Source organism: Diadema antillarum, unplaced genomic scaffold (assembly GCF_040938485.1).
Source record: "Diadema antillarum isolate AM-2024a unplaced genomic scaffold, OU_Dant_1.0 scf00000038, whole genome shotgun sequence".
Classification (NCBI taxonomy): Eukaryota; Metazoa; Echinodermata; class Echinoidea; order Diadematoida; family Diadematidae; genus Diadema; species Diadema antillarum.
The window spans coordinates 1,038,999-1,055,579 of record NW_027270927.1 but is presented as its reverse complement, the minus strand read 5'-3'; the positions used below and the strand labels follow the sequence as shown (position 1 = coordinate 1,055,579).

The following is a 16,581-nucleotide window of genomic DNA, read 5'->3' as shown; positions in this document are numbered from 1 at the left end:
GCAGACTGGAATCGATCACTTTTCCTTGGTCTGACATCACCAATCACCATTTTGCGCTCTAATTATTCTCTAACCAAAGCTATGGCCCTTTCAGCAAATACCTACACCATCTAATTGCCGCTAAGAAGGACAGTAAACAATTGCCAAAAGGCGATCGATGATTGCGCAAGTCACTTCTCACATTACGCTCAATTGTGATATTCACACCCTATTCCTAAAAATGAACAGGCATTAATTTGCCCGGAGGCTTGACCAATTATGTCAGTAAGGATGAATCTTACTTCTTCGAAAAGACTTTCGCTACGCAATATCAAACGTTACTTAACATTTGTGTTCAATGCATTTTGGCAGTGCCGGATGCAATGGTTCACAAAATGAATAATGATGAATAATGTAATGACACCACTTACCACAGGCTATCTTTTATTAATTTACCTTTTTGAGTGGCTGTAACATTCTTTATAATCAACCCCCTCCCCTCCATCTGTAGAAGTCGTGTCCATTCACTTTGAGTGAAAGTGCTGATCTGGTAATCTTAGATGCCTAGAAAGTATTCTGGAATATCAAAATCCATTGTTCGTTTCTTCATATCAAGTACCTGGTCTATCACGTATGTCTAGATTAAAATGATAGTTATAAACTAATCTCATCTCCAAATATTTCGACCACATTGCTACGATCTTGAGGTTCCTAACCCCCCCCCCCCACACACACACACACACTTTCCAAAAAAAAGAAGGAAGATATTTTTTTTTTTACTCACCCTCTCTACACATGGATCGTAATAACAGACGCTCAAACTGAGGTACATATCAACATTCTTACACACACACACACACACACACACACACACACACACACAAACGCACAATATTATTGATTACACTTACTCATACTTTAAAAACGTGAATAAAACATGACCGCTTTTATTATGCCATTAATTGGCTATTCAATTTCAATTCAATTTGAATTTCATTCCATTAAAAAAAGCAACATATAAATGTCACTTTCTTTAGTAACAGTAAATAAATAGTAAAACTATGAAAACGTGAATTGAGTATACACTTATTCTGGAGCCTTTTAGTTATTCTAGCTTGTCATGAAAGGACGAGAATAAGAGTTGGAATTATAAAGACAGGTGAAATTTGTTGTAGTATCCAATTTAACTGTTTTGGATATCAATGGTTATGAGAATTTATCTTTCTTTTCCCTTTCTATATAAGGAGAACGCACATTATTCCTACTATTTAGCTAATTTCTGTCGACAACCAAGAAATGTTTCGGTATTGTTATAGACGCTTTTAAAAAGGAAATTGGTTTGATACCATGATTAATAAAACACGTTATTTTGTTTTGCGACAATATGTTTCGTTAAACTCATGTACTATTTGCTTTATAGAAAAGCCGCAGGGACGAAGCCATTCGAAGGCCATACCTTTTAAACAAATATCAGTATCTAGATTCTTTCACATGCTAATTGCGTAACCCTTTCTTTATGTACTTCACTTTTGTGTGTGTGCTTATATTTTCCGTATGTGATTTCAGTTCTGCGCTAACGTGTTATGAAATGGCATCTGAGTGGGAGTAGCCTTGATCCAGAAAGGCAATTTATCATTTATCGAACAATGATATACTAAGAGCTGAATAAAGATTATTTTCGTAAAAGTTTGTCCCGAAATATTTTGTACTGGATATCGAATATAGGTCTACATTACAAACAACATATATAACAGCAAGTTTTACATATGACTTTAGGGCTTTTTACACTTGTAAATTTTTGCTTAGCCCCGGACCAACGGTGGGGCTAAGGGGGGGCCTTAGCCCCACCGTTGGTACGGGACTATCCTTAGCCCACTTTCTGTTTACACTCGTTTTTGCCAAAGTGGGCTAGCCCCACCGATAGTACGGTACTATCTGGCCCTGCAAAATAGCAGGGGTTAGCACCGCAATTGCGGTGCTAGCACCGCAATTGCGGTGCCAAGCAAGTGAGTGTAAACAGAACGAAAAAATAATCCTGGGCTAAGCGACGGAGACGAAGCGCGACCCTCACTGACCAATCAGAAACGAGGTAATCAAGTGCTGCCGGTGCGTGCGTGTACGTGTACAGTACACAGCGTAATTATGAATATTCATATGGTTTGGAAAGTCCGGGGCTAAGAAATACGAGTGTAAAAAGGTCAGTTTTCTCCTTAGCCCCGGACAAGAGATAGTACGGGACTAATTGGCGAGTGTAAAAAGCTGAAAAAATTGGTACGGGACTAACGATAGTCCTGGGTCAGAGAAAGTCCGGGGTTAAGAAACACAAGTGTAAAAAGCCCTTTTGATGTTTTACAACTTAAGCATTAACGCACTTTTTACAAAATACGATTCCAAGTAATTCGCTTTCTTGTGATTCAGTTCCGTTATTTTTTTATGTTTAAAATGCAAAGACGCAAGGCCTGTACACATGTATTTACGCATGTGAAATATGCTGTACATGAATTTAAGTTAAATGTATACCTATATTATTGAACATAGTCACTCCGAAACTACTGAATGTGCGTAGTTTTTCATAAGGCATCTGTACATATGTCGTACGTGTACTGAACAGAGGGAGAACACACATAGAAAAATGTCCACCCCCTCCACAACAATGAATGAAAACATTTTGAAGAGCTGTAATTCATCGATTGGCCACACATCCAATATTAATTTATGCATGTGAATTATGATATAGAATAAAAAATAATAATTATACATTTTGATAGGTACATACAAATACCCATAATAATACATACATACACTTATGTGAGAGTTGGAGATTGTATTTCAAACCAAATGTCATCATAGCTATTTCGAAGGATTTGTACAGTGAGATAAGGTTCAATCAATCATTAAATTCTATATAAATACATTGTTATATATATATATATATATATATATATATAGTTATCTGCTATATCATGTAAATATATATGTGACCCTGCACCTCAAAACAAACAAAAAGTCGCCAGACATGAATTTTTAGTTGAGACAATATTCTGAAAGAGCAGACTTTAAGCTTTAAAATGATGTATAACTCAAATCAAATGGACTCTCCTAACCTATCTAAATATTGGAAAGAAAGCACAAACTCAGGAAAAGTGTGAACTGAGAAAAGAAGGCTCTAATGTACAGTGTCTATTCAAGCGCTTAATCTTTACCAAACCGTGCTGGCTGTGCGATGAATGGGACAAAAAACAGGAAGTAAACCATCAGAATAACAACAATGAAAAGATTATCAGATTAAACTGAAATTAAGCATGCCTCGTTAACACATTCTGTCCATAATTAATGCCAACTTTCAAAGCAGTAGCATTATCCTTTCAAAAGTTGTTAGAGTTGAAAGTGAAGAGTGTGGACAAGGTTTTTCAGAAATAAAAAAGGGATTCTGAAGACACACCTAATAAAAATGTTCGAGATAAACTGCTAAAAAACACACTTTCCTGCCAGTTTTATGATACCAAATTTTAGCATTATGTAAAAGAAGACCCGCTCTTTCAGAAAATATGAAAAAGTCAAGTTCGGCTAGGTTGACCCATTTCACTTATTTTCAGTCCTCACGCAAAATCAGTGTGTTCGACTTTATGTTCGTTTTGAGGTGCACGGTCACATATGACTTTGATGTTTTACAACTTAAGCATTAACGCACTTTTTACAAAATACGATTCAAAGTAATTCGCTTTCTTGTGATTCAGTTCCGTTATCTTTTATATTTAAAATGTAAAGACGCAAGGCCTGTCCACATGCATTTACGCATTTAAGATATGCTGTACATGAATTCAAGTTAAATGTATACCTATATTATTGAATATAGTCACTCCGAAACTACTGAATGAGCATAGTTTTTCATAAGGCATCTGTACATATGTCGTACGTGTACTGAACAGAGGGAGAACACACATAGAAAAATATCCACCCCCTCCACAACAATGAATGAAAACATTTTGAAGAGCTGCAATTCATCGATTGGCCACACAACCAATATTAACTTATGCAAGTGAATCATGATATAAAATTAAAAATAATCATTATACATTTTGATAGGTACATACAAATACCCATAATAATACATTTACATTGTACATACACTCATGTGAGAGCTGCAGATTGTATTTCAAACCAAATGCCATCATAGCTATTTCAAAGGATTTGTACAGTGAGATAAGGTTCAATCAATCATTAAATTCTATATAAATACATTGTTATATTCATGTATATATTATATATATATACATATATATATATATATATATATTTATATATAGTTATATGCTATATCATGTAAATATATATGAATATAAACATACATATTGATTTGCATCCATATCTCAAAATACAGAGCACATTAAAGAAACGTTTTATCTTCAACATCAAGAAATACATCAATGTAAACATGATAAAGTCTGCACCAGCCTCTAAGATTTCTCAAAGATCTAGGGCTTTTTGTGGTGTGGTATACTCCTGGAATGTATGTAAGCCGAGTATCCGATGAGATCAACGAGTTCAAATAAGGTTAGGACACTCCCTCCTAACCATAGTCCGAGTGATCCTCCAATGTCACCTGCGATTTCAGAAAAAAAACAACAAATCACTCTGTCATATATCGTTTGATATGATATGATATGATATGATATGATATGATTATCAACATCATTTTTATATCATAGTTGTTTCTTTTGCTTTGATTATGATTGCATGTTTTATTTTTAAATACCGTATATGTTCTCATTGCGGAAGGGAGATTTCTATTTGAGTCTTTCTTTTTATGGTGTAATTTAATAATTTGCAAAGTATGTTGGTCCAACACACAGGGTGTCACACAATAATTATGTGAGTGGTTTTTTTTTTTTCAATTTTGTATTAAAACAATGAGTAATGATCATTTAATAACTGATGATGTGAACCCTAATGGTAAACAGCTTTGATGATCAGGATTTCTACCCTATGAGGCGGAAATGTATTCAATTTAATAATTTAATAATGATGATGATGACTATTACAAAATAATAAGAAATGATAATAATGATAATAATAATGACGATAGTAATAGTAGTATCAGCAATACTAATATACATAATCATATAAAACATGTATAGACATTTTTAACGAACAACATTATAAATTATTCACTCATAGCTGCTCAAGGCGCTCACAATTTACAGTATGTATAACACAATATGAAAGAATATTACATGTTTCTAGGCTGCAACATGTTCATTCTCAAAGAAGGCTATTAGTCCAAGTGAAAATTTTTAGTTTTTTCTTAAAGACATTGACATTATCAAAATCTTTTACGAAGTCCAAGAGTCTCTTCCATTTATAGGCGGGGAACTTCTCACATACATGCTCCCTCCCCCCATGATTGATTGGTTATGAGAATTGGAACGTATAATACTAATATTCTTCATTTTTTGGAGAGCATCTAATATTGATGATCTCATTTCTATACTACTCATAATCTTTTAGTTTATAGGCGGATACAATGGTCTACTAAGCCAGGACATATGACACTGTAGTCTAGGCTGATCTTTCTAATCCCTTTCAAACAGGTTCATTCACATGACTTACTCATAAGGCTTGCCACCGTGTAGTCTGCTTGCTGAGAAATTTTCTGTATGGTCAGATCCTTCATAAAGATGTTGACAGCACACACATTTTTCCTGTTTAGAGGGGACGAAATAAACCACAAAACTTCAGTCTGGGTCATTGATTCATTCATGATTATTAATCACTTTAATACTCAGGGTTGAAAACGACACCTCACCTACTCACTATTTGGACAGTTGTATCAATGTCTTGTAGTACCGACGGTGCTGTTTGCTGCTCTTGTTGTTTTTCAGTAAATTGTGAGAGAAAGCTGTTAGATGTTTTAAAACAATACAAATAAAATAGCTGCATATATATTTATATATATATATATATATATATATATATATATGTGTGTGTGTGTGTGTGTGTGTGTGTGTGCGTATGTGTGTGTATGTGTGTGTTTGAAATTACTGCAAGGAGAGTGTTTATGCTAAATCTATCATGATTTTAATCTTTTTCATAAACGCTTATGGACCGTCCCTTCGGACTTTTATTCAGAGTTATTACATATTCCTGGCAAATGCTAATTTGCAAAATACGGGAAATATCGACTTTTTTTACTGGTACAAATGAATTACAGTCTTATAAAACGAAACTGGAGATTGGAAAAATAAAAAACTTGGAAGGTTAGCTCTGAAAAAAACCCTAGAAAGTACAAGTTTATATTACTTCTCTCAAAATAATATTGCTTTAATGTATTTGCAATAAGATATATAGATGGCATTAGAATAAGATTCGAATGTTTTGTTGTTTTGTTCTGTTTTTGCGTGGCATGACACATCACCATTACTTGAGAGACCGTTTCCTAAATAGCATTGCTATAGTGTATTTGTAAAAACAAGACATACATTAGAAGAAGATTCGCTTGTTGTGGCATAACAAATCATCATTACTTGAAAGATTGTTTTTGAAACGTAGGAAAATGTTTTTGCATAATGGAAATCCTCCCGTGAGCAATCTTACTCCCATATCTCAAAGTCTCCTGTTGATCAGCCCAGAGATAGTTATGGATAAAGCAGAAGTCCAGTTTGACCATGTTGACAATGTTCATGTTTTGCGTTTTCTTTCATTAGCACATCATACTACTGACTGGGTTTTACTTAGTTTACGTCAATAATTTCCTTTTTAAAGAGAAAACCAGTGAGTCTTTAATTAAGAAAGCCCTCTCTCACTCAAAAAGATGCGTTCTTGCCACAAGTATCTGTCACCACTCTCAAAAAAAATTACCCGCGTTTATCTTTACACACATCTATTAGGGCCCCGTTTTAACGAAGGATATAATCGATTATAAATTTCCTTGCCATGCAGGCTGTGTGGTAAGGAAATTCATATTCAATCAATTATAACTCTTCATAGAACAAGGCCCTGATCAATACATGGAAGATTACTAACTGGACATTGGAAGGGGTCGTCCTGAATGATTCCGCAATAATGCTCGCCATAAAATCAGAAGGGAAGTTTGAGAAGGATACGGACTCGACGTACTGGCGGGAAAAGCAGGCCATGGGACAGTCACAGCCATCCGACGTGTAATTAGCTTTAGGTGAGGAAAAAACAGCACATGTTTAACATCATCACAAACTGGACTAATATCGTGATCTGAGCTATCATCTCAATACAAATAAGAGAAAAATATATAACGAAGATGTCTGTTTAATCGTGGGTGGATATTTAAAGGGTGTGTACAGTTCTGGTAGAGGTGAGGATCTAGCTTTTAACGTTTTGCTAGATATTCAGAAACTACTCCATGAGATGCCAAATATCATGTAGTGTAAGGGGTATCAAAAGTTTATTCGATGAAACTTGGTTTTGGAATGGCTGAGATATCCAAAAGCAAGTTAAAACAAAGAGATCCTAATAAAATTGTGGCATGTCGCCTTTTATCATTATCACTTTTTTGGATATCTCAGCCCTTTGAAAACCAATTTTCATCAAATAAACGTTGAATTCTTCTTAGAATTACATGTTATTTCATATTTCCAATGAGGTTTCTCATTTTCTCACTTAAGAATGTTCAAAACATAAATCCCCACCTCAACCAGTACTATACAGTCCCTTGAAAGGAAGGAAACAACGTGTGAACTTGTGAATCAGTTCCACTGCAAACTGCGGCTAAATTTACTATTATTGTTCCCATTACCCTGTCGCAAACGTTGGCAATTACATTTTTGGTGAGGGGTGGCTAAATCGTACGTACTTTAAAAGTAATCCTGCATCACAAAACAAACAAAAAGTCGCCAGACATGGATTTATAGTCAAGGGCAGATTCTGAAAGAGCACACTTTAAGTTTTACAATGATGATTATAATACTCAATTCAAATGAGCCCCCCCCCCCATCTTAGTTAGATATTAGAAAGAAAGCACACACTCTGGAAAGTGTGAAATGAGAGAAAAAATATATATCTTAGGTACAGGGTCTATTTAACACTTAATCTTACCAAAACTGTGCTAGCTGTAAACGAATGGGACAAAAAAAAAGAGATGTAAACCACCGAAGAACAACAATAAAGGGATACGCAAATTAAGTTGAAATTCAGTTTTCTCTAATGGCATATTCTGTTCGTGATAAATGGCAATTTTCAAAGCAGTAGCATTATCCTTAGAGAAGTTATTAGAGTTGAAGGTGAAGACTGTGTAAAGGATTTAAAGAAATGAAAAAGGGACTCGATGACACATCTGATCACACTACTCTACAAATAAATTGGGTCTAATGGTGAAAACACACTTTTCCATTTATTTTACGATCCCAAACATGGGAACAATGAGGAAGAAGTATAGCTCTTTCAAGAAACACGAAAAACTTAAAATTGACTTGGTTGACCAACTTCACCTTTTGAATCCTCATGTACAATAAAGTGGTGCGACTTTTTGTTGGCTTTGTTATGCACGCGGTCACATTAAACTTAAGAAGGAATAACGACCAAAACTGTTTCTTAGAGGACAACGAGGTGTAACTAGACATGGATGGATGGACTAAGCTCACGGCGCAAAAAAAAAAAAATAGCCTTTGTACATTAATATGATGTGGCTTTTTGTCACTTAAAGGGGATGGCTAGTAACTGAGCAGTGGGAATCAGTGGGAAAGCTGGAGGATGATTGTTCCAATCCTTGTGGGATTCATTTAAGAGTACATTATATATCTATTGTTGTGTGAAAATTATTTGCTTCAGAGTGGTATCATAGTCAAGTAATGTGCAGTTTAATGTTTCCAGGTTAGCGTGCCTGGTCAGTGACGGGGCATTAATCTGCACATTACTTGAATATGAGACCGTTATGAAGCAAATAATTTTCACACAACAGTACATATATAATGTACTCTTAAATGAATCCCACAAGAATTGGAACAATCATCCCTCAGCATTCCCACTCATTCCCACTGATCGGTTACTAGCCGTCCCCTTTAAAAGTTAAAATTTAGAAAAAGGTACATTTGGGTTCTTATGTTTCGTACTTCTGTATTTAATAAGAACCTGAGCTCCATAAAGTACAACACAATCAAAAGACAATAATTATGATACAATGGCTCTGAAGTCAAGATGCTTTTAAAAGAACAAAATATCAGAAAAGACTCTGTTGGCAAGAGCAGTGAGTAAAGATACGCTTTTTGGAAAAAAAAATCCTCTTGGATTAGGAATAGCCTTACCAAGATTTGGTGAGATGCATGAAAAGTACTGGTATGCCGTGCATTCTCCGGCTTCGCCTGTGTGTATGAAAAACATAAACGAATCACATCGTCAGTCCCATTTGCAGCCTGCACGAAGTGCTAATGGGCCGAATGCATAAAACAAGCAATATTGCTTGTAAGTAATTGCTTCAAGCAGAAGAACAAGCTCGTCTAGCCAAAGGTCTACCTCAAGTAATTGCTTAAATCCATATGAATAACCTTTTGCATGTGCTCATACCTTTTGCTTGTCCCGAACAAGCAATTGCTTGCGTTTTCAACAAAAGGGACGTCACGCCTGTGCAAAGACAAGAACATTGTGAGTGTGACACAATTTGAAATGGTGTGTGTGTTCGAAAATATTTCCTGACATAGCAAAAGAGCTATAAAATGACACTCGTAAATGCAAACACAGACGCACACACGTACTGGCTGATTCCCATCACTGCTAATAGTAGCCTGGATCTACCAGATTGCACGTGCAGAGAGGTCTTCTCACTCTCCAACAAAGTCAGACATATCCTATCTATTTTTCATCACATTTTGAGTGCTGTCTGCTGCACCTTCCCGTTGATGAAACGAAAAATTTTCTCGCACTACTTAGGAGTATATTCTTGCAGATTTATATCACTCCTGCACAAATGTGGTATTTCTTTTACAAATAAGAAATTTATATTTAAAAAGGGGCGTCCGTTCTACATAAGAAAAAGCTCAAGCTCTTTTTACAGAGATTGGAAAATTGTAAGCAATTGCTGGCAAGAACAATGTATGTTTTATGCATACGTTTTTAAGCATTTAATGCTTGGTCGCAAGCACAATTGCTTGTGCTTGCTAGCAAAAGCTTCTGCTGGCAAGCAATATTGCTTGCTCTTATGCATATACGGATTCGAATAACACAAGCAATTGCTCGCATGCATCCGGTCAAATGTTACATCGACAGGTGAAGTATTCGTACAGACAAAAATAATGTATAGGAAATTCTTTAGATGGACAGACGTCGCGAAAAGCTAACTTACCCGACATAGCCAGAGTTTTGCAGCCACATTGACCAATTAGGAACTCGTACAGACACTCTAACTCACAAGCGACGTGAGAATAATGGGGGAAGTGATTCAGCGTCTTTTCCCTGCATTGACCGTAGGGCTCTTCGAGGTTATTTGTCTGGAAATCACGAAATAAAACACTCTTAAAACATCCGAGTTAGAACTGACCCGGACCTGGGTCCGTTGGGGTCACACACAGTTCCGGGTCAGAAATGACAAGGAATTGGGTCAGATATTACCCATTCAGAGTCATGAATTGGGTCAGGGTGACCCCATTTGGGGTCTTCATGACCAAATTCCAAGTCATTTTTTGTTTGTTTGTTTGGTTTTGTTTTTTGGTTTTGTTTTGTTTTTTTTGTTTGTTTTTTTTTTTACCCGGAACGGTGTATGATCCCAACGGACCCAGTTCCGGGTCATTTCTGACTCGGATGTTTTAAGAGTGAACGATTATTGAACATAGACGGAGAGCACAAAGACATGTATCATCCGACAGATAAACCTGACGACCATATCCTTTCATGACTTCGATTGCGTCATTTTGTCCTGACGATAAAAGATTTTATGTGTATATATTAGTTTATGCGTAGATATACATAACAAACATATAAAAATTGAATCGATATAAAACAAAATATTCATAAGGTTTTTCTAGAAACATTTAGATTTCTGGTTGTCAACGTCACTGCTTCTGAAACTCTGCCGCCATATCTTTCTTAAACCTTTTTGTTTTGGTTGTCCCAACACTGACAACTATCTTAGTAATTTGGTAAAGCAAAATATAGCGGGATATAGGAAATACAATCATGCAAAACTGAACAAGGTATAAGTTATGATTCCAGAGTTACAGTTTTATAATCACACACATATTTTGCCGTATTTTCCTCTCCTGTCAGGCAAGAAATGTTTTAACCCGTCTAATCCCTGAAAACACATTCTGTTGCTTTCTGCTCTATCTTCAGTCTTTGATTTTTTTTTTGCAATTAATTGGAATGCTTGATATGAACCAAGTGAGACGCCACCCTTACAATAACGGCATGGGACTAGGTCAAGCTCCTTGATCAAGGATAAATTGGAATAAATATGAGAAACCAAGTACACTCACCTCTATAATGTCTACCCCAACCCATGTCTGCACCCCTGTGGCAATTGCAAAGCTTTTTCCTTGTATTTCGGGCTCCGTCCCACGGTCGTAGAGGAGAACTTTAAAGCCAGCTCCGTATCTCGCTTTTGGCTGGAAAAAATATTCAGCCTGGTTGGCGTTCAAAAAGATTTCTAGGCCCCGTGCGCTTCCTAATCACCAATGAGAAAGAATAAGCTCTATCAGATGAAAATACATATAATAACGATAGTTACCATGATAGCAATTCCAGTAGCAGTAAAGCAAATTTTTGTCAGACAATACCTTCTTGGATCTCGTCAGTCATATCACATTTGTCCTTGATATCCTAGCTGGACATATCTTAATTCCGTTACTGCAACATTGAAGAGATGACACTCTTTTTTTAACTTAACATAATTGAGGTCACAAGAGACGTGCTTTGATTGATTAATATTGATATTTACTAATTTCTTCAATTTCATGACAAACGTAGTATACAAATGTATTTTTTGGGACAAATATTGGACTTTATGAAAAAGAATTAATCTAATTGATGAACACAAAATATTGAAAATCATCTAGTACAAATTACACAGTACATTTTATAGGGAATTAACGGAACAACGTGAATACAAGGAAATAAAATCAAGACAAGCATAACGGCCACGATTCATATTCAAAACTTTCCTTAACTTTTTTCTGAGAGCAAAGAAAATGGGTTTTCATCGGGATTTGAACCCGAGACCCTTCGGATTACTAGACCCGTGATCTACCGACTGAGCTATTGAAAGCCCTACTCCGTAGTTCGTCCCCAATCCTTAATTCTCTTTACTCGTGTGGTCAGAAACTATAGTGTGTGTATGTGTGCCACACACACACTCATTAACCTGACATAAACCCAAAGGATGTAAATAAACTCTGGAATAACTGCGAGGGATTATCGAAGCGATGCAGCTTTTTGTTATTTTTGTAATATATATTGAAACAAAGAAAGGGAAAACTGACCAGAAACAAATAATATAATGAAAACGTTCTTTGCTCAAACTTTTTACTATCTATTATTTGTTCCTGTCTTTGTTTTAATATATAATACATAATATCACATATATAAACATACATTTCTACCAAAGGAAAGAAGTCGTATCATTACCTGCGTTAGTGACTACCAGACCCTCTTTGCCGTTGTCGATATCATTGAACACAAAGCAGATTCCCCAATCTGTCATTCTCACTGTCATGACAGAATGATTGAATATTTGTCGGTCCCATCGCACCCTAGGTCAAATAACGATAGAAGGAAAATTGCATGTTTCCACGAAACATCTTATGTGTGCATACTTTGGCATTTATAGAACAATTTTATACAGTCTTTTTTTTTTCTTAGATTTTTTATCTCTTTCTGAACGGAATATTATTATATGAATTAGGTAATTAATTTGAAAAAAAAAACAACCAAAATTTAAAATAAGAACAGATTAACCAGCTCATCTAAGCATTTACCAAGCCACCATCCCTTCAGATCTCTGGGTTCAGTAATACTTTATTCATGCCATTATTTATGTCATTAAATATTTGTCCGCCATCTGTGACATATCATTGCTTTCGTCTGACAAGAGGACAAAATTAGAATAATAATCACACTTAGTGGAAACTTACGCCAAAACTGTTTCATCGAGCAAATGCGAGAAGTTGTAGTACATGTCGGTCATTACATAAGATGACAGAACAGACTTGAATCTGGATATGTTGAGACGATCCCCCAATTGCCACTCTTGGAAAAACGCTCTCATCTGGGGGTTCGTCAGTCTTGATGACCTATTTGATTAAAAAAAAGTAAAGGAATATGATTTCTGCAATGACCTGCAGAGGTCATCAGACGTGTATTCATCGCTCATATTGGGGAAATAGGCTTCATGTCAATGTTTCTTCATGAATGTACAATTGTAAGTCAATCTTCAAAGAAGTTAAGATCAAATTAAGATTATAGAATATATCACTGATTTCTTTCATCAGTTTACGGCTTGTCAGAATCATTTTGATATTGTTGTCAGTATTTAAAAAAAGAATGTCTTTTTCAGATATTCTATTTTGTATATTAAAGTCTGCATGACAATAAGTAACATTATAAATTTTAACAGCTTTTTCACGCTTTGATCTGCCTATCGCTAATGATAGCCCACGTCTCTACTATCATTGAGGAGCCTATAATGATAGAAAATCTTCATTTCAAATGATAATTAATAATAATGTTTAAATTTGAAGGTTTCAGCAATAGTCGAAAGAGTTGAAAGTTGGACGAGTTCTCAGAGTAGACGTGTATACATATGCAGGTGGATTACTGTATGTGTATCTGTATCGTGTTTGTGGGTGTGTGCGTGTATGCATTTAAGAGAGAGTTATAAATTATCATACTTGAAGGCGTTGATATTGCAGATGGCGACGGACGGAAATGGTACTGAGTCTTGGTGCTCGTAGACCATGTCGACACTCACTGGAGTGGATAGATAATGGCGGATCCTGTCGGTGATTTGGAGTGTCAGGACTGCGACACCAGCGAGTAGGATAAGTAGCCAAATTATCCTGTCGAAGACGAAATCGGTTTCACAAAATCAGTACCGAAGTTTTCATTTTCATCTTATTACGATACTTATCTAATGTTAACCTCAGATATAATCGAAGTATACCGTACTGCAGGAACAATAAATGATAATCTACACAACCGAGATTATGTCAAGAACATTTGAATAAGTCAAATTCATGCAATTCTTGCCTCGAGTTGTTCTTATTGCAGCTGATTGACAAATTACGCTAGATCGACGTATCAAAATAAGTACACAATGAGCAATCTCTAGTATAAGTAGCAATAGTTAAAACAAAATCATGGACAGTTTACACACGGGCAGGATTCGAAACTAATACCTCCTGTTCAACAGACAGGCGAATATTCACTAGACCTGCGATCTTCCGCCAAACATCCAGTGAAGGTTCTAACCCTTTTAGCATTAAGCCCGAACTGCATAACTATTCAAATTTATGAAATTCTCGCGTCGATTTTTTTTTTTAATCGCTAATTTCATCTGATGGACGAATTTTTCCTCCATCGAAATAAATATGCATCAAATTAAACAGTGTTTATTATTAGTGATGGGAACGAAATAGATGCAAGAGTATTTATGTCCGTGATTTGTTTAATCGTGGCTGCTACTAGCAAAGATTGGTTCGGTGCTTAATTAGGTCAGTCTAGAGCAATTTGCTAATCAATTGCAAAATTTCAATGAGTTACTGACACTTTGTGAGTTTATTTAAAATGAAATTAAAAGAAGTGAAACATTGAACTTTTATTCTGTATTTTTGGTAATCATTGATGTCAGTGAAAGTATTCGAGACAGAAGACAACGTTTAATGATTATCTTGAACCAGCTATTCGTGTTTTCGTTCCTCACGCTGTTCACGCTTCTTGACATTTTCAACTAATTCGGCTACGTTTGTGATGGAATACATGTTACCTACATTGACAGAAGCAACATAAACAAAGGCAAATTACATGAGCTTAATATGAATTTACATAGAAAAATCATCATAACCAGAGAAGAGGCAGAGAAATCCTTGTACATGCAAATTTAGAAGGTGTAAAATCACATATTTATGATACATTCGGTGTTCAGAAAAAAAAAATGATAATGAACGAGTAGCGAACACGCATTGCCGTTGACATTGGGTTATAATATTCATGTACAGTTGTTGGCCTACTTTAATTTAACCGGACTGTTATAGGAGCAGGACCATCTGCAACTAGAATTTAGAGTATGGCATGATATGTATTTATACATTCGTAACTACTTTCTCATGAGGAAAACAGAACACAAACACAAACTTCTCTCAAGCAATTTACCATATGAGTATTAAATGTGTTCATATTTGATTCAAATTATCACAAATGCTTGTTTCAAAGCTCCATTTTTTCTCTTTTTTTGCGCATCAGAAAATATAATGATGGCTTTCATAGAGTATTGCTCGATATTCGGAATGTCCATCATTCCGAAACATGAATCATGAAGATCTAGAAAATAAACAGAGTTTGTTAACTTAGATATTAATATGGCATTACTCCGAAAGTTCGTAAGTTCAAAAATGAAATACGGTTCATACAAACGAACCTAGGAAATTACAAGCCTATACTGTAGTCTTTGGATTGGCAAATGTTTAGGAATAACTAACTTCTTTCTCTTCGGATGAAGGCAGGCCACGAGGGTATCAAACTTTATTTTGTTATCGGATTTAGGAACCATCAGAATAAGAAAGCTGTGGAATAACTAACTGTAACCATATTCAATAGCAATTAAGAGTAACACACACACACACATACACACATGTAAGGTATCGCAAAACAATTATCGCGAGAGAAATTTGTCATTTGAATAACACATTTTGACTTTGCAACTGAAACGCAGACAGTATTATTACATGAGCTTCTTGTGGACACAAGTAATTATGTTCACCAAAAAAAAAAAGACGGTAGAACGGTAGCCATATTTAGTATAAACGTCACCGTAAGTAGCCCGCTATCTCCAGTAAACATCGAACTAATTTGAGGAGCGGCACGAATCATTGGCAGTGTAACAAGACCTAGCTTTGTTCATAAATCTGTTAAATTGAAGGGATTTTGAGTTCATATTTCTTACAATTTAAGCCCCGTTAAGATCTAATAATTACCTCCGCCACCTTACTTCCTTCGGATTGAAAGCGTACTTAATCCCAGACAGGTTTAGGGCTTCCGGAATGTACTTGTAGAAGATGGCGAACCGAGTAGCATTGTCCTGATGCATCTGGGGTTCAACGGGTGTGTCCAGTCCAACGTTACCATCACTGACCACGTCTACCAAGGTTTTCTTCTTGGCAAGGTCCTTCAAGGGATGGACATCGACGGGGGTGATGGACATTTTCGACCAGAGGCATACGTCTTTTTGTAGACCTTGTACGAATTCGAAAGCAGCAACTGTGGGAGACAAAAAAAAAAGTATTTGAATTGAAATGAGTAATTTGTATACTACTCCTACGGCCACTAGGCAATGCTAGGGATGAAATCTCATGGCCCTTTGTATCCAGTGGAAAAGACGCCGTATTATAATGAATGTTACTATTTCTAGTTGTTGTTTTTTTTTTCTTG

The 16,581-nt window shown here is 35.8% G+C and overlaps 1 protein-coding gene across 1 annotated transcript; it reads right to left on the bottom strand.

The window, feature by feature from the left end:
- Window positions 1-4,454: 4,454 nt before the first annotated feature.
- Window positions 4,455-16,354, bottom strand: LOC139709607 (acid-sensing ion channel 2-like). The gene is made up of 8 exons (XM_071621569.1): window positions 16,128-16,354; window positions 13,827-13,994; window positions 12,565-12,689; window positions 11,418-11,605; window positions 10,289-10,433; window positions 7,003-7,147; window positions 5,590-5,681; window positions 4,455-4,582 (listed from the first exon to the last, which is right to left on the bottom strand). Exons 1-8 carry the CDS (start codon window positions 16,352-16,354, stop codon window positions 4,455-4,457), a joined length of 1,218 nt encoding a protein of 405 aa, XP_071477670.1.
- Between the last annotated feature and the right edge of the window lie 227 nt (window positions 16,355-16,581).

Coding starts and splice junctions, on each gene's coding strand:
- LOC139709607 (XM_071621569.1), bottom strand. CDS start 16,354: ATGTCCATCACCCCCGTCGATGTCCATCCCTTGAAGGACCTTGCCAAG. Junction 7,148..10,288: donor CAAAACTCTGGCTATGTCGG/GTAAGTTAGCTT, acceptor CCTCACCTAAAG/CTAATTACACGTCGGATGGC. Junction 5,682..7,002: donor ACGACCCCTTCCAATGTCCA/GTTAGTAATCTT, acceptor CCCTCTAAACAG/GAAAAATGTGTGTGCTGTCA.